This window comes from Alligator sinensis, unplaced genomic scaffold (assembly GCF_000455745.1).
Source record: "Alligator sinensis unplaced genomic scaffold, ASM45574v1 scaffold612_2, whole genome shotgun sequence".
Taxonomy (NCBI): Eukaryota; Metazoa; Chordata; order Crocodylia; family Alligatoridae; genus Alligator; species Alligator sinensis.
In genome coordinates this window covers 2,120,080-2,146,755 of record NW_005842085.1, presented here as the reverse complement: position 1 = coordinate 2,146,755, position 26,676 = coordinate 2,120,080, and the positions used below count along the sequence as shown (strand labels likewise).

The 26,676-nt window shown below is 42.9% G+C and overlaps 1 protein-coding gene across 1 annotated transcript in view; it reads right to left on the bottom strand.

The window, feature by feature from the left end:
- RP1 (RP1, axonemal microtubule associated) overlaps positions 1–26,676 on the bottom strand; it is a 306,042-nt gene that overhangs the window by 62,538 nt on the left and 216,828 nt on the right. Inside the window, exons 38-44 of the mRNA XM_025204493.1 lie at positions 24,914–25,065; positions 23,621–23,699; positions 20,237–20,368; positions 19,907–20,088; positions 18,322–18,408; positions 10,048–10,180; positions 6,522–6,673 (exon numbers count right to left, since the gene is read on the bottom strand). Coding sequence (XP_025060278.1) covers positions 6,522–6,673; positions 10,048–10,180; positions 18,322–18,408; positions 19,907–20,088; positions 20,237–20,368; positions 23,621–23,699; positions 24,914–25,065 — 917 coding nt within the window. The remainder of the gene's footprint in view (positions 1–6,521; positions 6,674–10,047; positions 10,181–18,321; positions 18,409–19,906; positions 20,089–20,236; positions 20,369–23,620; positions 23,700–24,913; positions 25,066–26,676) is intronic.

Sequence of the window (26,676 nt, the reverse complement as noted above, 5' to 3'; positions counted from 1 at the left end):
CCTCGCTGATGGAATAGATGTTATAAGCCTTATTATAATCTGGCCCCTTTGTCCTCTCTGGGCCCTACCTCTTTTGATCTGCACCCTCTCTAGCGCTAGGGCTCTCCCCAACCCTATGTCACTATGTGCCCTCTTCCCTGGGCCTTCTCAACAATGCTGCCCTCTCTCTGGGGCTTCTCAACAACACTTCCCCATCTCAGGGGCTTCTCAGTAATGCCGCCCCCTTCTCTGGGGCTTCTCAGTAACGCCGCCCCCTTCTCTGGGGCTTCTCAGTAACGCCGCCCCCTTCTCTGGGGTTGGGGTCAGTGCACCCCGACTGCTGCACCCTCACTGGTGCTGGGGTCCCCACACGGCTGTGGGTCCCCTATGAGGCCTCCTCCAACCCCTAGTAGCCTCACCCAAACCACCGGTGACAAACAGCAACACAAATGTAAGCCCCTTGGCTATAACATAAACAAATGTAAGCCCCTTGGCTCTGGGTGCAAGCGTGAAGGGGTCTGGAGTTCAGGTCACGCTCTCTTTTTCCGGTCAAGAGAAAGGGCCTGGGCAGGAACAGGCGCATCCTGCAAATCAATACCTGGCTGCACAGTGAGGACAGGCAAGGAAGAAGAGGATGAGGAGTTGTGCTTTATGTAAAAGAGCCATGTGATTGCTCAGAGCCCCAGTATGACACTGGAGATAGGCCTGTTGAAAGTTTCTGTGTTAAGGTTAGAGGGGAGAACAACACAGGTAATGTGGTAGGTGTCTGCTATAAATCACAAGACCAGCAGGAAGTAGTTCATGAGGCCTTCTTCAAACAGCTTGTAGAAGTTTTCCAATCACAAGCCCTGGTTCTCATGGGGGACTTCAATCACCCCAACATCTACAGAAAGGGCAATAGAGCAGTGCTCAGGCAATCCAGGAAGCTTTTGGAGGGTGTTGGGGACAACTTCCTGGTGCAAGTGCTGGAGCAGCCAATTAGGAGCCATGGTCTTCTTGACATGCTGCTCACAAACAGGGAAGAATTAATGGGGAATGTAGTAGTGGATGGTGACTTGGGCAGCAGAGACCACGAGATAATTGAGTGCAGGATCCTGAGGAAAGGAAGGGTGGAGAGCAGGAGAGTAAGGACCCTGTACTTCAGAAAAGCAGACTTTGACTCAGTCAGGGAACTCATGGGCAGAATCCCTTGGGAAGCCAGTCTCAGGGAGAGAACAGGACACCTGGCTATAAGGCTTTAAAGAAGCTTTATTGAGAGTGCAGAAACAAACCATGCCGATGTGGAAGAAGACTAGCAAGTATGACAGAAGACCAGCTTGGCTTAGCAGGGAACTCTTCAGTAAACTAAGACACAAAAAGGAAGCTTATCAGAAGTGGAAACTTGGACAGATAAATAGGGAGGAGTATAAGAGCATTGCTTAGGCATTCAGGGATGAAGTCAGGAAGTCCAAAGAACAATTGGAGTTGCAGCTAGCAAGGGACCTGAAGGGTAACAAGGGTTTTGACAAGTATGTTAGTAGCAAGAGAAGGATCAGGGAAAGTGTGGGTCCCTAACTGAATGAGGGAGGAAGCCTTGTGGCAGAGTATGCGGAAAAGGCTGAAGTGCTCAATGCCTTTTTTGCTTCAATCTCAACAAGCAAGGTCAGCTCCCAGACTACTGCACCAGCCAGCACAGTCTGGGGAGGAGGTGAGCAGCCAACAGTGGCAAAAGAACAGGTTAAGGACTTCTTAGAAAAGTCGGACATATGCAAGTCCAGGGGGCTAGATGGGATGCGCCCAAGGGTGCTGTGGGAGTTGGCTGATGAGATTGCAGAGCCATTGGTCATCATCTTTGAAAACTCATAGTCCCAGATGATTGGAGAAGACCAAACATACTGCCCATATTTAAGAAAGGGAAAAAGGAGTATCCAGGGAACTACAGACCAGTCAGCCTCACCTCAGTCCCTGGAAAATCATGGGGCAGATCCTCAGGGAATCCATTTCTAAGCACTTGGAGGAGAAGAAGGTGATTAAGAATAGTCATCATGGATTCATGAGGATCAAGTCATGCCTGATTGCCTGATCACCTTCTATGATGAGATGACTAGCTCTATGGATGTGGGGAGACCAGTGGATGTGATATACTTCGATTTTAGCAAAGCAGTTCATATGCTCCTCCACACATTCTCACCAGAAAGCTAAGGAAGTATGGATGGGATGAATGAACTATAAGGTGGATAGAAAACTGGCTGAAACATCAGGCTCAGAGGATAGTAATCAATGGTTTGATGTCTAGCTGGTAGTCAGTATCAAGTGGAGAGCCCCCAGGGTCAGTCCTAGGGCTGGTTTTGTTCAGTGTCTTCATCAACGACCTGGAAGATGGCATAGTCTGCACCCCTCAGTAAGTTTACAGATGACACCAAGCTGTGAGGAGCAGTAGATATGCTGGAGGGTAGGGCTAGGATTCAGAGTGACAAAGACAAATTGGAGAATTGGGCCAAATAAATCTTATTAGGTTCAACAAGGACAAGTGCAAAGTCCTGCACTTAGGATGGAACAATCCCATGAACTGCCATAGGCTGAGGGCTGACTGGCTGGGCAGTAGCTCTGCAGAAAAGGACCTGGGGGTTACAGTGAACAATAAGCTGAATATGAGCCAACCATGCATCCATGTTGCCAAGAAGGCTAATGGCATACTGGGCTGCATCGGTAGGAGTGTTGCCCACAGGTCAAGTAAAGTGATTATTCCCTTCTCTTCAGCACTGTTGAGGCCACATCTGGAGTACTGTGTTCAGTTTAGGGCCTCCCCACTACAGAAAGGATGTGGACAAATTGCAGAGGGTCCAGCGGAAGGTGATAAAAAAATGTTGAGGGGGCTGAGGGACATGACTTTGAGGAAAGACTGAGGGAACTGAGCTTATTTAGTCTATAGAAGAGGAGACTGAGAGGAGACTTAAAAGCAGCCTTCAACTGCCTGAAGTAGGGTTCAAAAGAGAATGGAGCTAGACTGCTCTCAGTGGTGGCAGATGACAAAACAAGGAGCAATGGTCTCAAGTTTCAGCAAGGGAAGTTTAGGTTAGATATTAGGAATAATTTTCTCACCCAGAGGGTAGTAAAACACTGGAACACATTTCCCAGAGAGGTGGCAGAATCTCTATCCTTGGAGGTTTATAAGACCTGGCTAGACAAATTTTGGTTATAATTATCTAGTTGTGAATGGTCCTGCCTTGAGCAGAGGGTTGGACTAGATGACCTCCTGAGGTCCCTTCCAACCCTAATTTTCTATAATTCTATGGTGAGCAGCAACAGCTGTTCCATTTTTCCCACTCCCTGGAGTGGGATGTGGAGTGGTGGGAAAAAACTCCCCATGATTTCCATAGCCCAAGGACCTGCAGTCTGGAGAACAGTTCTCCATTCTGCTCCTGGTTTTCCAGGAGTGGAACAGAGGAAATATCAAGGAAAAGCCCCTAGCCCATGTCTCAGACCAGTAAGTCCCTGGTCTGGGGAAGAAGTAGGCAGCAGCAGACAGCTGCTCCAATCTCCTCCCAGACCAGATGGGGAGAGGAGTGGAGTAGCATACAGGCATTCATTCTTGCAAGAGAAACTATCTAACAGAGGAAAACTTCCAGGTGTCAACCAGGAAGATCTTCCCCTTGGAGGGGACATCTTTCCTTCAGAAGAAACTGGATAAATGTTTGTATGCTCTTTCTACCAGGAGATTGGCACTTCTCCTAGTAGAAACATAATATCTGTACATGGCCAAAACTATTCCCTCTCTGCTAAGTGCAGTAAGGCTTCTGCTGACTACTAGATCTGGCTAGCATGGGCGGATCTAGGATTTTAAAAAGGTGAGTGCCAATGTTGTGGGGCACAATCAGAGCATATGTTTTTCTCCAGCGGAAATGAAACTATAAGGTTTACTAAGATGCTAGGAGCCTAGAGCTATATTATTCTAAGTCCAAGAAAATATATTACTTAGGGTTTTTGTTAACATCCAAGCAAATATATATATAACTGAGTTGGGTGGGGGAGGGAAGGGTGGTAGATGACAGCCAGCTCCAGAATGGAGCAGACAGCCAGTGCTGGGGAATACAGCTGTAACCCCTCCAGCCTGGTCATGAATAGAACTGCTCCATACCTCTCCTCACATGGGCCCTCCAGACACTTCACCATGAAAAGTGCCCTTCACTGTCCTTTATGCATTGCCCCTGCCATCCCAAATGCCCCGTTACCCATCCCCTGTTATCCTACATAACCCCATATTCAGTGCCACCCCTTCATGCTTCAAACCCATCACACCCCACCATCACCCTCATGCTTCACTAAGTCCTACTGCACATGCTCACTGTCTCTATAAATCAACTCCAACCTGTACAGACACATCACAATCACACCCTAGCCACCTGACCTTTGCCATCCCTCTCTCACCCCATTAACATCTCCCCTGCTGTTTTGATCACCCCAAACATATACATTGCTGGCCTCCACTGCCCTCCAACCTCAACATAAATAAACAAACTCTTTGGATCACAGAAAGACTCATTTTGGCTGCTTGCAGTGCCCCTACCCAGGGCAACCAACCCTTCTCATTCACCCATACCTGGTTGCACTGCTACTTCAGCCTCCCACAACCCCAATCATGTGCTGGAATGACTAACTCAGGAAAGAGTTATTATAGTAGCTTGTCTTTGCTTCACCTTTGAACTTCCCTCCTGCCTTCTACTGAATAACTTAGCATGTATTCAGCCCTTCACAACCCCTCCTTGTCTCTGATTTGTTGTGGGTTCAAAACCACAAGGAAGAAAGCTCCCCAGTACAGGTCCCTAGTTAGCAGCACACCTTTACTAGACATGCTGGGGGGTGAGCAGAGAAACTTTACCACGAGTAGATAACAGACAGGATAATTGTAGGGCTAGGTTGATTAGTGGAAGATCAAGGGTTGTTAATACTGACAGAGTGAAGAGATTAGCAGGGGTCAAGTAGATAATAATGAAACAACAAGTTGATTGATGCCACCCCCCCCCCCAGCTCTATCTGAATAGAAATGTGGCTTTCCCAACTAGGTAGTATAGCAGAAATCAAAGGGGGCTGACTTCATCCTCTAGCCCCACATGGTAGAGCTGTGCAAAGCTTTGGGTGCTGATTCAATTCAGAGGAGATTCAGTCTGATTCAGTGGCAGAATCTCTGACTCCAAATCAAATTGGGAGACCAATAAAAAGGTCCAAAACAATTTGAAGGCTCCAAATTGATTCCAAAAAGATTCGGAGAAAGATTCAGAGATTCGGGCAGTCCGCACTTTCCGCCACAGGGAGTTGGACTTGGGCTCTGTGCTGATAAGTAGGGGGCGGGGCTGAAGGAAGGGGAAAGGGACCATGGGGGGACCCCCCCAACAGGCCGCATCCCCTGCCTGCTGCCCCAGCCCTCCTAAGTGCCCCCCCACCCACTCACCCAGCCCCATCAATGGCTGTCCTGCCCAGCCCGTGTCCTGGCTCTTTAAAAAATAAAGCCCCGCACTCACCAGCTGCTGCAGCAGCCACTGGGGCTTCTGCAGTTTCGTGGCAGAGCCCTCCCCATGCAGCACAGGGCAGTGGGGGGCAGTGGGGATTGTCCCTCTGCCTGGCAGCAGCCAGTGGAGTGCAGGGCTTTTTAAATTTTTAAAATTTTTTATTCTTTAAGTGCCAGGATGCTGGGACCAGGTGAGGCAGCCATTGACGGGGCTGAGAGAGCAGGCAGGGAATGGGACCTGTTTGATTTGGCCGATTTGGCAGCGGCCAAATCGATTTGGGACAGTGATTCAAATCACTGTCCCCTGAATTGGCCAAATCTGAAGCGAATACTAGCCACTTCTCACCGGCCTACCACATGGATCCACTCATGCCTGCTAGCAGCCACGTATAGATACATGAAGATACATGCACATTGTCAACTGACTGCTGTGATTCACTCAGTAGTTAGTGACCTCTCAGAATGCACTTTGCACTCTGGTGACATAGCTGCTGTAGTGGAGCCATGGTTTGCTTCAAGAAGCTGATGGGTATTCAGCAGCCATGATGGCTTGATGAGGGCATCTATTGTCTGCCACCAGAAATTCTGGCAGTGAAGGCAACCCTAGTGTAGACAGAGTCATAATCTAGATAAGTCTAGAAACCAACACATTTTGAAGTATCAGTGTCAGGATACTTCAGTTTCAGGTTCACAGAAAACTGAAAATTAAAACAGTTCCATGCAACTCTACAGCTATCTGTATTAGGTTTTTTTCTAATGGTTAATCATACTCTGTGATGTTCCATTGCTTTTAAATTGCTTAGTATTATTGACATTGCTTCACATTGATCTAAAATATCTGTTCATAGCAACTGACTTGCAGTTTCCAGAGATTCAACACAGTATTATCATTCAAGTTTTTTACTGTGCTTTTGTATTAAAGAACAGACTATGAAAAGCTTCTACGTTCACCATACAGTAAGTTTTTTTCCTCAAATGTGTACTGAACTATCAAAAAGAAAACAGGGTATAGAAGTCAAACAACAAAAAGAAACACATAATAAAAATCCATACTAACCTGACCTCTTTCAAAACTTGCTTGTGACCTTGAATGCTTGAGTTTTCTTTTACAAGAATCTCCATTCTCTCCAAATATTGTGATAAGGATATCTGCATCAGTTCCTGACACAGGTAATGTTCCTGTATGAACGCTGACTGAATAAAGAACTTCTGCCATGAAGAATCAATGAATGAAAACATTACCAAATCAATCTATTTACCAATCTAATTACAAAACATTATTAGTCAATCTATCATGAGTAAATGACTAATTTAAAGGACTAAAAGATAAATTAATATTCATTGATGTACTTTCAAGTTCCTATATTTTCCATCCAAACCTGGTATAGTTTTCTAACTACTGATCAATGACATGTTGCAGTGCTAGAAATGTTAATGTAGATGTCCTTTATAAAGGAATACCAAAAAGGAGAGAAAAAAATGTATTGAGGTATTAGGCATCCTTCTTCATTTTAGGTACATTGTATACCATATCTACAAAATAGATACTAAATATTTACACTACATATTTTGAATAAAAGTCTCTAAACAATAATGCTGTTTTCTTCCAATTCACAGCTTAAAGGTGGGTAAATTGTGTATTGGGGTATATTTTAGCATTTAGTTCTTTGCAGGGTTAATGGAACCCTATGTATTAGACCAGGTAGCCATGCTAATGTGCCTGACTGCTTCTGGTATTCAGACTAGCTCATTCAGGGCTTTTGCTGATATCTCTGCACGGAACTGCATTGTAAGATGCAGAAATATCCCTATTCATAGAAAGACTTATGCGACACCCATTGAACAGAATTGAAAAAGTGTCATTAAAATGAATGAGTTGTGGATTGGGCCCTGAGCCCTCTTCTGAATAATTATGGACCTTAACTCCAGTTACAACTTAATCACTACAGCAAAAGTTTATACAGATGAAATACAAGATTAATGGTGTTAAAATCAGACTGTTTATTCCAGATCAGCTGCATTTGGACTGTCAGTAAGATAATTACTGCTAGGGCTGTGCAAAATTTCACCAGGTGTTTCATTTCAACACTGTTTTGACTCATTTTGAGCTCAAAACAGAAATCAAAATGAAACAAAAGGCTTCGAAACAGTATCAAAGTGAAACGAGGGCAGTTGAAACATTTTGGAAAAAATTCCGAAACATTCGAGTTTCAAAGCTGAGCTTGCTTGCAGGGAAACAGAAACTAAGGAGAGAGAGGAGGAAGTGGGGGAAGGACTGCTCTGATATTGACATGTGTAGCTGGATAGTGACTGTGATCCTTCCCTAGGCCCTTCCAATCCTAGTGCTCTGGGGGAGGGGTGAGAAAAACAGCATACAAAGCAGCATTGCTTGAACTGAGTTTTCTGCCTTGGGGTCAGTTACTGAGCTGCGTCTTCCAGCAGCTGAGCAGCATCAGAGAAAGGCTATCACTTTCTACTTGCTAGCCTGTTACTAGCAAGTGGGATTCAATACCTTTTCATTCTATACCATTATTATTATATTCATTCATTCCTTTCAATTTATTCCTCCCCCAAAATTTTCTTTTTGTTTTTGTGATTCTATTTTTATTCTTTTTCTCCAGATAAAAATCTGTGCTTTTTCTCAGTATTCATTCCATTCACTGTTCAGGGAACCACAGAATATATTGCATGTTATAATATAGAATTTATTCAGGAACACAGACAACATACATTTATATATTTTATTTATTACATAAATACATAAACACATACACACATTACATAAATATACATATATATACAATTATCTCCATTTATTACATAAATACAGATTATATTACATTCAACTCAAAAGCTTGCTAAGATATATTTCTCCAACTATTTAGTTGGTTTACTAAAAGATATCAGATTGACCCAGAGAACCTTTCTTGCCAGTGCCATGTCCTTAGACCAACACGGCTACAACCTACACCCCTACACCTGTCCCTAGTCAGCTGACCAGAAGGAGGCAGGGCCCTGGGCACATCTAAACCCCAGGGCTGGGGCTGGCAGGGAGAGTTCTCTGGCAGCTGCTGAAGAAGAAGCTCCTGCAGGAAAGGTAAGAAAGTCAAACTGTCACAGAGCCTATCTGAGATGCTAGTGCTACTGTGCTGCTTACTTACCTTTTGTTATTTAAAGTGGTGGACCAGGCTGAGGCTGTAGGGGAGGAGGAGACCTCATTGGGGCACACTACCATGTTGTGTTGAGGCCACAGCACCAGTGAGGGCATGCCTTAACACTTACACACAGTCACATGTCACGAGTTTTCCTTGTCAGCAGCTTGAAGTGCAGTTTCCCAGAAACCCCTGCACCTATCTCCTTGAAACCTGGCAAGCTTCATGGCCTCAGCAGGGATTACCATGTCTTCATTTGAATCAGGCAATAAATGATAAAGTTATAGAGCATTTTCATGATTCCCCATTATAGCATATGGGTGAAACATCGAAACAGCAAAATAGTTTTGACAAAACAAAACAGAACAGTGCTTTGAAACTAAACAAAATATCAAAATGAAACACTGACCCTTTGAAACAGAATTTGAAATGAAACTGCTGTTTTGCACAGCCCTAATTACTGCCACCATCAATTAATTTGGCCTTGGAAAGTAGCTCAACTATTCCCATCGATATGCATTAATATTATTCACTATAGACAGTAATCAATCATCATCCAGAATGACTTATGGATGACAACACATAGTTATTTGGCACATACTCTTTTAGGCAGCATGATGGACTGATTTTTAACCAGGGTTCTGTTAACTCTGTGAAGAACCAAATGCTATGCTATTTCCTTGATGTATAATTCTACCTATTTCCAAGTGCTGAATTAGAAGCTGGAAGGAAATAGCTTCTAATGTTTGAAAAAGGAAACTTCTCTTAATTTCCTTTTTAATGAATCAGGTCTCCTTGCCTCCCCTCCCCTCATTCTTTATTTTGTTGAGTGGGGGTTGTACATATTGTGTAAAATGTATCTAAAGAAGGATGACATTATCAGATTTGTAAAATATACTTAAAGCAGCAGCAAAACAAAATTCTTTTTCCTATAACACAAATAGGAAAATATTGAGGCACACCTGGGGGCCAGCCAGCAAATTTTGTCTTTAGAAAACCCTCATGATCTTTTCTCTGCCCACAATTTTCTTTGTTGTGACTTTGCATGGGCATTTTAAAACATAGGAGTTAAATGGTCAGATGGTGTATGCTGGCAGAGTGCCAATGACTGCAATGAAACAACAATAATTTGGCTCTATATATTGTTGAGGTGTTCAAAGTGGTATTTAATTTAATGGAAACATTAAATACATATGTGCTATTTGCTTTAAAACAGTAAACAGTTCAACATAATTTAAGCCTTTGTAGGCCTTGTTAAAGATCCAGATCCAGCATTTCATATGAATGCTTTAACCAAACGTCAAAAATAGTTGCCAATGGTTTTCCTAAAATGTTTTGCAATCTTTGTTGTCATATTTATCCCAGTACTTGGACCACAGCAGGAAAACATTTTTTCTTTTTATTATTTTATTGTTTTGTTCAGTGGCATACCTCTGAGTGGTGCTTTATCTGGTTTGACTGCCGCTATCTCTGTCACGGTTTCTGACCCATCTTGTTCAAAGAGCCATTGGTCTGTAGTGTAAAATCCCAGTTCTTGCTTAGTGTCCAGGTCTTTTAGCCGAAGCTGCAAGCAGAAGAAAACCCACAATCTTCATGAGAAATGTCTTATTTCCACCCAATAAAATTGAAATTTTTCATGAAAAACAAACATAACTTACTCTGTTTGAATGCTATCTGATTTTGTATATGAAGGAACAGCTACTATAGTCACTATGAGATTCAAATCCTGTAATAAGCCCCCATCCAGGCATAGAAAGATCTGACTGTATGGATCCAATTGAAGGATCAGTGCCTAAATTCTATGGAAGTAATAGTTGCTATTTTAGAATTTTCAAATGAATGTGTAAATCTATAGCGGGCTTATCTGTAAATGCCTATTTGTCTAAAGCCATTAAGCTAGTGTACATATGTTTCAACATATTTGTTATCTTAGCTGTTTATAGTTTTTGATTGTTTGGATCCAACTTGTTGTACAGCTGATAGCTGGGATTTTTAAAGCTGATTTATGGGAGCTACATGTCCCATTCCCTTTGGAACTCATTCAGACTTGCAATAGAATTTGGGCACCATAGTTCTAGCAATCTGCAGTGCTGGGCATTTCATTTCTTTTAATTCTTTTGAAAAAGCCTACCCCAATACACTGCCATAGTGAAGGCTTTGTTGGCACTCCTGTTTATAAGCCAGTGATTTCAGTTGTTTATTTTTATTGACCTTCCCCACCATCATCCCCTTTTAGGTTGAAATTATCCAAACTAGTTCTTGGCCTAAAAACTTTATAAAAGAGTATTGACAACATCCTTCATGCCCATTTTTGTTGGGGGGGGGGGGGGGAGGGGGGGGGGGGGCATGAATGGGAGGGGGTTGAGGGAAAAGGTCTTTTTTTATTACAACTAAAATAGCTCCCAGGCCAACTTACAAAATATAAATTGAAAGGGATATGTACAAGAATATAGCTCTGTATACACATATTCAAAATTTTGTGCAAGATACAGAGCTACAAGGTTAAGTGCAAGACTAGGATTTATATATATCAAATATCTATGCGCCTGCAGATATGATTTCTTAAGCTTTAAGCATTCCAGGACATAATTACTTTCTGCAGTAGTGTACTAGTGGGGGATGATTGAGGACCAGACTTGGGTGCTGAACTAGAGGAGGCACACCTAGGCCCTGTCCAGCTGCAGCCAAGTAGCATTCCCCTGAGGGCAGAGGCAAAACTAGTAAAGTCTGTGCCCTGGTGCACCCCCCTTCTTTGTCTGCTCTCCCTACCTGCCACTCTCTCAGTGCTGATTTTACTCTCCACAGCAGCCAGCAGTAATAGGATTCAGCGGTACATTCCCTTTCTTTCCATTCTCCATGAATTCCTCTGCTCCTGAATTGCTCCTGCCCCAGCCATTCCCTTTCTCTCCCTTACTTGGGTCCCCTCACTGCAGTCATAGTTTCTCTCCCTGACAGATTTAGCCCCTGTGGAAGTTGGTGGTGATAAGAATCGGTGATGAGGGCAAGGGCAGCAGTGATGGCAGCTGCAGTGGAGAGGGAGGCATAATAGTGAGAGATCAGCCCATAGCACAGGGAGGAAGGGCTGGAATGGAAGCACGTGGCTCAGACTAACAGCTGGGGGCAGAGAAATACATAGAGCAGACTGGAGAAGAGGGATGCTTGCCCAGAGTAACCTTAATAGTTTCACTTCTGCTTTTGCATAGAAAGTTTGTATCAAGACACTGAGATTCTCTTCATACACCACATTTACTTGAATCCAAGACTAAGATTCCCCCCTCCCCCCTATCAGCATACAGATAAAAGCCCCTCATGTCTTATAATTACATACAAGGAAACCTCTTTAAACACATTGTCTATCATTAAACTGCTGCCAAAAGTAGTATGTGCTCAGTAATGGAAACCAACTATGAAGCTGATTAAATATAGTCAGCACTGAGAATGACTATAAAACTGACAGGGCCCAGACTGGGCAAACATACTATGGGAACCTTTTTATTTGGTGTGTGCGTGTGAGGTTCTTAAATATGGGTGGGTGTTCCCTCCTCAGGGAACTGACACCAAGCCTGGAACTACTGCAATACCAGGCCAGCACCAGGAGGGCCAAAGCCAGCCTTAACACCCACCCTTTGATCTTAGCCAAAAGGGCCAAGATGCTGATGGGAACCAACCTTTTTTTTTTTTTTTTTTGAAAAATGTTCCTGAGTGTGTGTATGTATACAGACACACATACACACACACACTCCATCTAGCATACACTTTCCATCACACACCTTAAAAGACATTAAGAAACTGTGCACCCATTAATAGGAACCAACCACAAGGTTAGGTTAGTACAATCCACCTGGATACAATATATGGTAGTGCCCATTGCATGCAGTCCCCTCAGTGCTGATTGTTTTTCAAGTCATGGTGAGCCACCACATTGACTACATTTGGACTTCCTCTTCAATCTCACAGATGAGCTACATCTTTCTTTTCCATATCCAATTATTCCAGCTTCTTTACCGGTTTTAAATGTTTGGCAAACATCACCAAATAGCGGCCCACACAATTCCTCCAGAATTCCTCTGTTGCCCTCTCTCTCAATCTGTCACATATGGTTAGTGTGGCCCTGCCCTCCATGAGGTGGAGCAGGACCAGTTTGGCCTGCACCTCATCTGTACATAAATTTTTGGAGGACGCCAGGATTCTTGACAAGAACACCCAGTTCCAGTCATGAATGGGGAGCTAATTAGCACATGGATCTTTTGTGAGGGATAGATGAAGTACACACAGATCCTGAGAAGTGCTGAGCCATGGAGTCATCATGGCTTGAAATGCTGTTGGCTCTGCTAGGGCCCAGCCCAATGAGTTATATGGTAAATCATGAGCCTTCTGGCTTTGAACTAATATCATGTATACTTTGTACCATATATAAGTATCACTCCTTGGCTTCTTGAGCTAAGATCAAGTGTAGTCTATAGTCTCTGCATTGGTCTGGTACCCAAGCCAAAATGGATTTCAATGGCATTGTGTAGTGGAGGGTGTACCCCTGTCCAAATGACACCCTATGACAGTCTTGTAATTAGCTTCCTACTAGTCAGCTTCCAATGGGAGGATCCTGGCTACATGCCTACTTTACGGAAATGGGGGACTTCTCCCTTTCTTGCTCCTGCAGCTCTTGGCTAAGAGTAAGCAAGACTCAGCGGCATCTGAACCCCATGCCTCTGGCCTTGAGCCTGCATGTAGGATGCCTGCTGATGGATTTGGAAGTATCTGAAGTCCCAGGCTGAAAAGTCTGGAGTGGAGGATACTTGCCAGTTGCAACACCACATATGGTGTTTGAACGATTGAGTTTGCTCAATCAAAAGGATTCAGAACTGATCTGGCTACTTTGACCTGGAACAAAAAACATTTTCAAAATATAGAACCCCCCCCCCAAAAAAAGTTTGTACTATATATAAGTAGGTACAGCAATGCTGCTTAAAATTTGTTCATGGAGTACCGCTGCTAAAACTTTCAGTGTCTATCAATTCTGGATCAAATAAGTCTATGGGTGCCTGTACTAATTTGTCTAAATGTAAATGTTGCCCCTTTACTTCCATGAGCTCAGGAAGAGCAGGGTCTGACAGTAAGAAGGAGGGAAGAATTTAGGATGGGGGCAGGGGACGGGTGGGAAGCTACCTGACCTCCCGGACTTATTATATTCCCTTCTGTACCAGTGGAAAGGGGACAAATTCAAGGCAAATCTCCAATAATTGGATTCTATACTTGGAAAATTATAACAAATTTGTAAATTTTCCATATACAGAATCTAATTATTGGGGGGTCATCTTATATAATTCAGGGTCATCTTATATTTGAGTAAATATGGTAGATCTTCAGGCGAAGAGACCTTGAGAGAGGAGAACTCAAAGGTGCCTTCTACACATTATAGGTATTGCATAATTAACTGGTTAATTGTGTAGTTATCTGTAAACCAGCTGCACATGCAGAATTAGCTATTACACAGGAAAAAGCTTGAACCAGCCATTAAGTTAGACCATGAACATGTGATAGCTGGTTGCCATTCAGCTTTACTTTATATGGTTAGCAGGGTCTTCCCTGGTTCATGGAGCCCCATCAGCTGATGGGACTCCCAGCCACAGGGGTACACCATGCTCAGTGAAAAACCCCAGACTCTTGGGATCACAGCTGCTGTGATCCATAAGGCTCCGTGGTTCAGGAAACCTCCAGGGCCAGAAGATAGTTGCAGGGGTTTCCCTGTACCCCCAAGGAGGAAGGATCACCCTGCAGTGATCCTCCAACCCCAGGGGGTTCCCTTTGTCCCTGAGGAGGGGGACTGCCCTGTGGCAAACCTCTGGGGGGGGGGGGCAGGAATCATGCTAGCAGTGATCCTTCAGCCCCAGGGGTTTCTTGCAACCCCAGGGTGGAGAGATTACACCTGAGGCAATCCTCCAGCCCTGAGGGTGTGTGGGTTACATGGGGAGTCCTTCAGCAGCAGTGCAGGGGGCTCTCAGCTGTAGGAGCCTGCTTCTTGCCAGCACAGGGGGATCCCAAAATTGGGGTCCCTCTGCATCGTCAGTAAGGTGTGATGGGATCTAATGCATGACTGTGTGAATGGCATATTAGATCCCAACATACCTTAAATGTGTAGCGTGGGCCTCTGGTATAAATTTTATTTCTGGAGTACCCAGAATACAGACCATAAACTACAATACAGATCTTTAAATCCTAAAGTTACAGACATTTAAGGGCACCAGATCTAAAACTTGTCATATAGCAAACTTTATACCCATGAATCCCTGATCCTGCAAGGAGGTGAGCCCTTCAGTTCCTTTAGTGTTACATGCTTGGTACCTTGCAGACTTTTTCCAATACCATCATTTCTAGTACCAGTCACCTATGAGAGACTTGTGTGGATTTTCTTCTAGGAAGTTTAAAGCATTTAGAACCATTGCCACTTGTAGCAGGCTACATGTTTGCAGGGGCTGTAGCCCAGTGTAGCAGGCTGCATATACTAGGCTGTAGCAGTCTGAATGCCTCAGGAGATGCATACAGCACAGCTGTGGGCACAGATCCAGTGACTGGAGGCTGGCTAGGAGGAGTGAGTTAGCTGCTGAGAATAACTGGCTGGACAGCTGGACAAAGGAAGCTGAAAACTCCCAGGTCAGAAAGAGGACAGAGGGAATTAAGTGAGAGAGGTCTCAGGCTGGCAGGTGAAACACAGAGCCAGGGTACGATCTTGGGGTCTAGAAAAGACCACAGAAGAACAAGACAGAGCAAAAAGGGAAGACTTGGAGGCTAGAGGCTGCAGCACAGAGCTAGAGTGGCCCTCTCAGAATCTGGGGGAAAGACCACTGGGTCAGAGAGAAGGCTATGAAGCTAGAAGCAACAGAGTGAGTCAGATAACCCTCGCAAGGTCTGAGGAAAAAACCCTAGGGTTGTAAGTTAACCATGTATTGACTGTGTATGCGCTTGCTTGCTGATATCTGATTTGTGTTTTATGCTGTTGTCTGCAGGGTAAGGATGTCCTGAACAATAAAGACAGTGTTAGTTGACTACACTACCATTACATCACTATTTGTGCACTAGTCTTGAAACTGCAATAACTGAAGATGTTCATGCAAATGGTCAAGAAAAAAAAAGGCTAATGATTAGATTTTAAATGGCACATAAGTCCCATTGATATAAACAAACTTGATGAATGTCTCTTTGCACATGCAAATACCTGATTTACAGGAGTTGCAAACAAAAAAACATAAGCAAGTAAATGTGAGCCAACATTTATGGAAATTCTCAGCATCAGTGTAAGTAAAATTTAGCCTTCTATATTAATGTTAATTGGAAAAAGGCATTTAAGCTTGATCTCCAAATCAAAACAGTAACATTCTTTTTTAAAATATTGTATTTTTTTAAAACAAATGAAAAGATGCCATTGCTGTAGTTTATTGATCTTACAAAAGAATATAAACACTAGTTGGGGTTAGAATTATATAGTATCATCTGTTACAGAAGTGCAAGCACACAGAAAATTGTAGGAGGTGAGCAGTAAAATACTTAAGTTCTGAGCCTACCATAAGGGGTCATCAGCAGAACAGAGAAAATGACAGTGGCTGAAGGTGGCTAGTAAAAGGGGGCCACGCTTTCCTTGTGGCTGCATTTATAATCTCCATGCTTATGAAATTCTTGATATCAGTGCTTGTTTATTTTATATAAGGATAAGACCAGAAAGATGTGCCATCTTTTATCTTTTTACAGTCAAATCCATGGCTTCCTAAAACTATCCATCAATTATAAACTTATATATTCTGTTCTCCAGTGTTTCTGTTCCTCTGTAGTATCTCTATTAGATACTGTGAATCATTTATAAATGGGCTAATAAATTAAAAACACTGGTGTAAACATGGGTGTAAACATATTAGTCTTTCCTGTTGTAGGTTAGAAATGCATCAGTAGAAACGATTAAATATCTCTATAATCAGACAATTGACCTGTTGGACTCTATGAAAAATTAATGTAGCTAATTAACTGATTATTTAACCATGCATTAAACTATTTAAAAAATTAACCAGAAATAATAATGCTATCAGCAGAGGATTATCTTTCCCCAGAAAATTAAACTTGTTTTCCGCAGAGAAAACTCTCTTTTAATTTGTGAGGGTCATGTAATATTCTAGACTGACAGCCCTGAAGACTGCAATCTCATATTAACTCACATAAGAGGCAACAGTGCGATATGGCTAGTATAGACATTTCTGCACTCTCCCTCTCCCTGTACATCCCAAAGTTAACCTAGATAGAACATATTTTGAGAGGATGGATTGGTCTGGTTTTCATACTGATTCTACTCCTGCAACCTGTATTAAGACCACAAAGCAAGGTGATATTTAAAGAAAGGCAAGGGTTTTCTTGGGGTGGGGAGTGATAACTTTTATTAGACCAACTGCATGGGCGTGAGATTTTAGACAAGCTTTCAAGCAGAGTGCTCTTCCTTGGCTCAAGAAAAGGATCAGACAACAGCACCAGCTAAATAATGAATAGAACTATAGCTTGTGAAAAAACTCCATATGTAAATAAAAAGATAGCTGCTGACAGATGTGAGAGGGGAACCACCCCTGCCCCCCTTGCTTTACCATAAGAGGAAGCGCATTAGTTGAAACCAGTTCCCCAGCATGTGTATAGCTCACACACTTCACCATGGCTTTTTGGCACTTTTATCTAAAGCTGGTTCAGTCAGCTACTACACAAACATGCCACAAAGCCCCATTGAAGGTTGCAATCTATACAGACTTTAGGTGAGCTGGGTCAAACTAACGCAATGCCTCTTTCGGGCATGTGCTGTGCTCAGCGAACTTAAAGCAGTTCATGTGTAACTTCTGTCCCTGGCCAGGAGGCTTAAACAAACCAGATTGACTCTGAGGAAAATATGCTATAAACGAGTGAGCTCCTTTAGCAGGAATAGTTCAGTGCCACACCCATGACTGTCTTTAAGTGCTTTCCTTCCAGCAGTTTATTGACAAATCTAAAGTGTGCATGATAACACAAAGCAAAAGCTATTTCCTAGAACCATGACCTAGCAGCCTCTCTCTCTACATCTGTCTATCCCCACTCTTAGGAAGGACATAACTTTTAAAACCCCTGCTGAATCATATGATAGGCAGACCTTAACCCTTGAATGACCCTTTCTTGGTCATTCAAGCTTGTCGAATGCCACCATTAAGCATAGTATTTTGGCATAATCTTATCTTCAAAGTGCATTTAAGTCACAGCAGTGAAAATTCTGTGCTATGTCACTTCTTGGAACAAAGTTGGATGTAAGCATACACTACACTGCTTTCCTGAATCAGGTGGCTGTGAGAGTTAACAATATTTCCACGCGGAGAGCCACCCCTGCTAAGAATGTTCATCAACAGAAACTGTTGCCCCCCTGTTCCCAAGTGGAATTGCTCTCAAATTTCAGGATGTACATGCCAATCACTTCTATTCATGCTATCATACATGCCTATTCAAATATCTTGGCTTTGTTGAAGTCAATGACAAAACTGCTATTGATGTAACAGCACCAGGAATTCATCCACTATTTCTGACACAATCCAATAATTATCATCATTCCATTATAAAGAGCCACTCCAATTTATGCAAGGAAATATACTTCCAGAACATATTTTTTCTCTTGATATTATATAGGGTGCATCCATTTCAAATGTAGTTTATGTGAAATACCTTGTCAAGTTTAATTCCTCTTCTCAAGCATTGACTAGATAACACAAAAGCCACTTTTGTTATATCCCCAATATCATCAATAGTCAACTGTTAAAGAAGGAAAAAAATGTGAACTTGAATATTTATACATTATGCAATCATTTTGGGTGACATAGGAGACATGACTGGAAAGATGCATGACACAAACAAGATCACTGATACAGGAAATCTTAACAAAAGGCTGAGCAACTCCCAATTCTGGAAAATTAATTTGACTCACCCAACCCTGTATATTTATGTTCAACAAAAAAAATTCAAGTTTGAGTTATAGCTCCTAAACTATACAGTTCAACCCAAAAAAGTAAAAAAAAAAAGGGGGGGGGGGGGGGGGGGAGAAGCAGATAAATCAAAATCTGTTATATTATATTTGTCATTTTTTCCTCAAAGTGCTTCTTGGCAAGGTAAGTTAGCTTCTACTGAACCAACAGGCACCCAGGATCTATGAAAAAATGTAACAGTTCTGTTTACATGTATTTTGGTGTCAGCATAGGGTAGCTGTGGCTTCTGTAAATCACACTGTAGCCAGCTATGTATGGGGTTTTATATTTGTAGGGTAACTGAGGGAGAACAGTTTGCAGATAGTGAGTGATGATGTCTGTAGATTATATAAAATACCTTTTGAGGTTTAATTCCTCTTCTCAAGCACCAAGTAGATCAGACTCTCTCAACCCATGGGTTGCAAGAATATATGAAGGGGTTGCAAACAAACTTTAAAAATGGATCAATAAACTTTAGAAATGGATTTCCCTTTAAAGAAGAAAAATGTGGGAAATTATGGCTTTTCCCTTGCAGGCTGGCAGAGTTCCAGCCTGCAAGTGGCTGCTTGGCACCCCCCTACCACACCCACCCACTCCCTGCACTATATACTGGGGTGGGGGGCAGCAGGTCAAGAGTGAGGGGCATTGGGTTGGGACTGGTCATTGAGGTTTACAAATGGTTCTGGTACAAGGCTGAGATCCACTGGACTAGGTAACACAAAAGCCACTTTTGTGTTATCATAATGCTTAGAGAAAGCCTTTTGTACTTGGCTTTCTAATAATTGAGAAAAAGTTGATATTATTTTTATATGGAAGTTATGGAATTAATATTCATATGTTTGTGGGTTCCCCTTTATTTGTGACTAGAGGTAAGCCTGCTGATTTGTTCTTTAGGTTGATTGTAACCATACCTAGGCTCTGGATAGCGTGAACAAAAGACTAACTGAGACTATGAAGTAAAACGTAGATGACCTGTGGAACTATTTTGCTGGGTTTTTTTGCTTTTTATGAGATAAGTTGCCTAAACAAGTCTAATTCCAATTTTGTGAGCATGTGTGTGCATGCTAACAGCTGCTCAAAAGTAGGTATCAACAGCATGATGTATTAGTCCTTGTGTGACTTCCCAGAAAGGTGATGTTTTTCTTGGTGCCTGTGAGATGTTGAATATTAGACTGATCAATAAGAAAATCCATATGTACAATATGACAAACACTAAATACAAATGCAGTGCATATTTCCTAGCTGTACAGTTAAGATTTGTATAAGATAAAATAAAATAAGAAACCAACCAAAAATGGCTCATTTTTCAGATTCTGAACTTTCTGTACAGAGGACTTTCTTTTTGTTCCAAATACAATAAGTTGAATATCAGGTACTTTTTCTGGTATATTTGTACAGTTCATGCACATTTGCCATCGGCCTCTGCTTCTAGTATCAAAGTCTTTTACAAGGTCAGAAGTCACAGATGTTTCTACAATTAATGGAAATACATATTCAGAATACATTTTATAGTTAACAATCAATATAAATCTTTACATTTATTTCTAATATGTGACTTCCTCATTTAAAGTGATTCAACACTGATTTATATAAACAAAGAACAATTTCATTGGTGTTACCTTTAAGGGGGATTGCTACTTCTACAAAATCTTTTTTTGAAAGTTTACTGATCCAGTCATTGTGAACAAAGTTGTGTGTGGTGACAGGATAAATGCCTTCCTTTATCACAATTTTTTCCAGGAACCAGTCATCTGATTGAAACAAAGTATTAGTAATTTATTACTTTTGAATTTAAAACAATCAGAAATTTCTCTCTTGCGCTAATCTTCTCCCCTCTCACCCCCAACTGGTTAACTGATGCTACATTGTACAGAAAAGGATCCCATCCTTGCAGTGTTTTGAAAATGAAGTCCCATTGGTTTCACTGAGAATACTGGAAGATTCATGGCCTCACTTCAGTAAAAGGTTTAAGTACACACTTAATACCTTTATTAAAATGGGGGTTGGGCCATGTTGTATAGGTGTATAGATTCTGCAAGTTAATGAGATCTTCTTATGAAGTTGTGAATGGCTTCTCGACTCAAGTGGAAATGGAGAGCAAATCACAGAAGACTTTCAGGACCTCATAATATCAGCCTATCAATAATGGATAAAACACTCATAGACCAAAAGATTTTTCCCCTTCACAGAAGGAATATTACTGACCTGAAAATGCAATATATGCACATAACACAGTACTTCTGTAACATCATTTGCTGTATAACAGTAAATTTCTCCCAAAGTTTATCATCATTAGGTTAAAAAAGAGCTAGGCATCACCACATTAATTGGAAAAATAAAAAGTTGGAAAACAGTCCATAGTTAGTAGGGGTGTGCAAAATGGGCCCTATTCAATTTGGATTCAGATTTGGCCTGAATCGGGGACAGTGATTTGATCCACTGATTTGGATCACTGTCCCCAATATGATTCAGCCGAATCCGAATCTGACGATTCAATGCTGATGCGACAAATCAGTGATATGCACACAGGCACGGCTTTAAAAGTTTTTTCTACATACCTTGAGGTAGCAGCACAGCTCATGATTGCTGGGGTGCTGGGGTGGATGGAGGGTTCCACAGCAGCATGGGGGGCTGTCCAGCATGCTCAGCAGTGAAGTCAGAAGTGGACTGGAAGTACTTCCAGTCCACTTCCAGGTCTGCCGGGGAGCACGCTGGGGGTCCATCCATGCCCTCCTGGCCTGATGATCCTATGGGGGGGGACTCTGGGTGCCAGGCCCAGGCGGTACCAGTTGCTGAGCTGGGAGGTTGTGGGGCCCCCCCAGCATGCTCCCCAGTGGACCCGGAAGTGCTTCTGGTTCACTTCTGGGTCTGCTGCCAAGTGTGCTGGGGAGCCCCCCATGCTTCTGTGGGACACTGCATCTGCCCTAGCACCACAGCATTCAGAGCCCCTGCTACCTAGAGATATGTAGAAAAAACATTTAAAGATATATCTACGTCCAAATCACTGAGTCTGTCCGAATCTCTCCGAATCGATTCAAAGCATTCTGAATTGATTCAGAGAGACTAAGGGTCCTCTAATTCAGAGATTTGGCCACTGAATCAGGCTGAATCTCCACCAAATTGAATTAGGGATTGAAGCTTTGCACAGCTCTAATAGTTAGTTGCACTGAAATTTATGCTATAGTCTCAATGCCTTCAAGTTACATTTGTTCCTAACACACCTCTGAGTTTTTCAGTTGAAATCTTAGCTCCAGTGAAGTCAACACTATTGATGTCAATGAAGTCAGGACTTCACCATTTCACTACATGGAAGAGGAGACTAATAGACCCTGAGTGGATTTTCCCATGATATAACTGACTTGAATCACCTGGGTTTTCCAAATATTCTAACCCTTAGTAATGGGAACAGAGTTAGAGGAACTGATTTCATCAATGATCTGGAAGATGGCATAGAGTGCACCCTCAGCAAGTTTGCAGATGACACCAAGCTAAGGGGAGTAGTAGATTCACTGGTGGGTAGGGCTATAATTCAGACTGACCTAGACAAATTGATGAATTAGGCCAAAACAAATCTCATGAGGTTCAACACGGACAAGTGTGAAGTCTTGCACCTAGGACAGAACAATCACATGCGCAAGTACAGGCTGGGGGCTGACTGGCTGGGTAGCAGCTCTGCAGAAAGTGACGTGGGGTTTACAGTGGACAATAAGCTGAATATGAGCCAGCAGTGTGCCCTTGTTGGGGAGAAGGCTAATGGCATACTGGGCTGCATTGGTAGGTGTGTTGCTAGTAGATCAAGGAAGTGATTATTCCCCTCTATTCAGCACAGGTGAGGCCACATCTGGAGTACTGTGTTCAGTCCTGGGACCTCCCCCCCGCCCCGCTACAGAAAGGATGTGGACAAATTGGAAAGAGTCCAGTAGAGGGCAACAAAAATGGTGAAGGGTAACAAAAATACAATAAAGAGAGGCAGGAATGTGTTGCATACCAGATGCTCAAAGGCAAGGGTTTGTGTGCCTGCTCTTAACCTGCAGAACATAAAAACTTAACTAAAGTAACTTAGCTTATAACAAAATGAAGTAAACTACAGTAGTTTAGCATTTACTTACTGGGTGCATCTACATGTGCATATTAAGGTGAAGCAATATAGTCCAGGACGTATCATGCCAGAGTTAATTGCCCCTGAGCGCACCATTTGAATGTGCGCCAGGGACCACAACAAGCTGAGTCGGGACAGAGCAGCCCTAGCTGCCAGCCCAGAGCTGCTCCAACCCAGCTCATGCTCTGGAGGGGCAGGCTGGGGCAAGAGGCTGCTTCAGTGCAGGGGCTAGCCAGCAGGCAGCCCCCAAACTAAAGCTCCCTTGTGCCCAGTCAGCCCTATCACCATCTATATGTGTGCTGCTTCACAGGAAAAACACTCCGCCACAGGATAGTACTTGTATTTACAAGTACTGATTTTAATAGTTTACTGTGACCTAATAGGGCCACATGTGTAGACACAGGGACTTTACTGTGGAGCCAATTAGGCAGCTCCACAATAAATGTCTTTTGTAGACACACCTACTGTAGACTAAGTGAAAGCACACAGTTCCCCCAAAGCAGCTAACCCACAGTGAGTTTCAACTTCCTAATAGCTTAGAATTTGTTTGTCCATACTGTTACCTGATTGATTTTTGCTTTTTGTTTCTTTGAAGGAAGAGGTAGGAATATTTGATCCCAACTGGTTAAGGATTGATGATTTCACTCTTAATAAAAATGCCCATAATTTAAAAAGTCTGATTGTAAAAAACAGTGTTCTCATAGGAAGGGGGGGGAAGATGGCCAAATGAACATGTATAAACAAGCTGAGTCATACACTTGACTGGAAAGCAAAACTTGTTGACAAGACATGCAGGATAAAGAACAATGTGCTCTTAAAAACAAGCTACCATGTATGATAGGTGTTATATACTGTTGAATACTCAATAGACATAATTTTAACATGAAAAATAAATGTATTATACCTTTTTTGAGACACTTAAATCCAACAAGAACTTGGTTCAGTTTGCCAAGGTGTACTGCTTTGATTTTGAAAACATCCACCTGTGGAATGAAAATAATTTAAGTGGTAATTTTGTTCTGGTAAGCTTGTATCTGGTTGTAATGATTTAGTAATTTAGCTTTGCATATGTGGGTATTGCTTTGTGCATCAGTGTAATTAAGTTTATGCTATCCATATCATTTCATTTATTTCAAACTTACTATGAAACAGTATGTGCTGTAATTGATATTTCCAATGTCAGCAACTAGAAATAAATGTCATTTAAAATTCTGAAATAGTATTATAGGAAATGTTCATTTTTTTAGAAAATTTAGTGCTCAAATGAAATTTCCAATTAATTGTTCATTTTTGTTGGCTTTTAGAGAGAAATAAATTGACCAAATCAATTATGATCGTAATAGAAACTGGCATTATCTAGAGTCCCAAAGGAATTTAGCGTATAACTATTACTGATTTCAGCACAATCGATTCCAACAGAAGTTATGTACCAGAATATCTTCATCAATCTGGCACCTATGAAACAGTAATATAGGATCTACATACCTATATTTTTTCTATAGAAACTATCTATAATGTATAAAAGCTCCCCAAGTATATAGATCTGAATCATGAAGTTCCTAGGGTGCATCTATACTGCTTGCAAAGCACTAAAAAATGCTGCCAAGAATCATGGCCCTGACTATCTGCTGCTTCTCTCTGCATACCAAACCCAGAAATGAGACTGTGAAGCTGTCCCAGGGGTGTCCCTTGTTGCTGCTCTGAACTTATTTCAGCACTCTGGAATACTTGAGAGCTGTGACAGAGGGCACTCTGAGGGCATCTTCACTGCCTCTGGATTTGGCACAGGCAGAGAGGAAGTATAGTAGCAAGTATACCCTACGACTGTATTAACCACTTTCACAGCTGCACCACTCTGGTAGCTCACAATCATCCTATGGTTGGTCCCTGTAAGTGCCCCATTTTATACTTACATGCACTTCCACTAGGGAAACACTAGATAAATGCCTGCCTCAAGGTGTCTGTATTACAAATTCCTACACTTCATTAGCTTCCTAATATGCTGTACTAATAATTCATAAGAGAGGTCATGTTGCATCCCTGAGACTGTTGCTTTTTAAAAGTAGGTAAAATGTTTTCTATATGGTATTTTTAGGTTTGTAAAGTAATTTTAATATCCTTGCATGAAAGAGGCTATGTAAATATGTACATTTAAAGACATTTGCAACTTCACTTATATTTTCCTCAGTTCTTTTACCTGCCCTCTAGCAAAAGTGATTGGACCACTTCTTGAACTAAGCCATCTCTTCCCAGAGTCACCTCTTTCTCCTTGAATACAAAGATAAGCTTCTCCCCTGGCATCTTCTTTCTTCAGGTCTCCAGTATGCACATAAATGGAGTACTCCAGAACTGAAAGGCACAAAGAAAGAAAAAGGTAATATCATGAAAGAAATCCTCAGTTTGTCTTCTTGCCCCATAATTAGACTACTAGATTCTATTGCATTGCTTTGTGTGAGAACCACTTGATACATTTTTAAACAAGGAAAAGTCCATTACTCTGTAACAGTAGAGAGAAAGAGCCATGTTAGCCTGACGTCAGACAAAAGGCTAGGCCATGTGGCACTCTAGAAACTAACTAGTGTGTGCAGAAAGATATAGACTTGCATCAGGAACAGCATACCTGATCAGATGCTATGAATAGACTTTCAGAGAGCAGGGGTACTGTGACAGGTCGTCATGCTGGGCCGCCCTCAATGTGACCCACGCACCTGTCTCTGGGCAACCGCCCACCTTGTCTCACCTGCCATGCCTTTGATCTTAATTAAATAATTAATTAATTAGCGGGAAGCTGCCCCTGTCCTGCCCCCTCCGCTAGGGGGCGCTGTCTGCCCCTCCTTTCCTCCCCAATACCGCAGCCCAAGCCTCACAGATGTAATCACTGTTGTCTTAATTCTATTCTCTCCCTATATGCCCCCTTACCGTTCTCCCTGGGCCTTCTTTCCTGTGCTGCCCCTTCCTGGGGCTCTCTGGTGCCCAACTTGGGCCTCCCTACAATGCAGCCCCCTATCAGGGGCTCCCAGTGCCCAAACTTGGGCTTCGCAATAATACTGCCCCCTATCTGGGGCTCTCCGCGTCCACACTTGGGCTCCTCACCCTATCTCCAATCGGTCCCTGTTTTGGCCCCTTACTGTTCTCCCCAGACTTTCCTTCCTTTGCTGCCCCCTCCTGGGGCTTTCCGGTGCCCAACTTGGGCCCCCTACAATGCGATCCCCTATCTGGGGCTCTCCACGCCCACACTTGGGCTTCTTACTAAGATGACCCCCTTTCTGGGGCTTGCCGTGCCCACACTTGGGCTTCTCCTTAGTGCTGCCCCCTTTCTGGGGCTCGCTGTGCCCAACTTGGGCTTCTCAGTCATACAACCCCCCTTCTGGGACTCGCCATGCCCACACTTGGGCTTCTCCTTAGTGCTGCCCCCTTTCTGGGGCTGGGGTTTACGCACCCCCCGGAAACTGCGCCCTTACTGGCGCCGGGATCCCCACGCTATTGTGGGTCTCCTATGAGGCCTCCTCCAACCCCTAATAGCCTCACCCAAACCACTGGTCTTATAACGAACAGCAACACAAACTTGAGCCTCTTGGCTATAAATCAAACATAAGCTGTCTGGCTACAACAACATTGCTCCAGCATCTTGGAGCTGCTGTTAGCAATACCTCCAGTCAGGCCTCTCCTCACATCTCCTAGAGCTCCTGCCTCTCTGGCTGCTGGCAGGGAACTGCCTCAGGCCTCTGCTTCTGGGCTTTTATAAGGGCTAGGCCCTGCCCCTTTCTGGTCAGCTGACTCATTAGTTGCCCCGGCAACCCACAGCTGTGCTCATTATCCCTGGCAACCCACAGTTGTGCTTGTTATGTCCTGCCAGGGCGCTCTCTCCCTGGCAGTTTCCATTCCCTAGGAGCAGAGCACTGGGGTGCCCTGTGACAGGTACTAAACAGAACAGAATAAAGCAATTTAAGTACAAAGAGT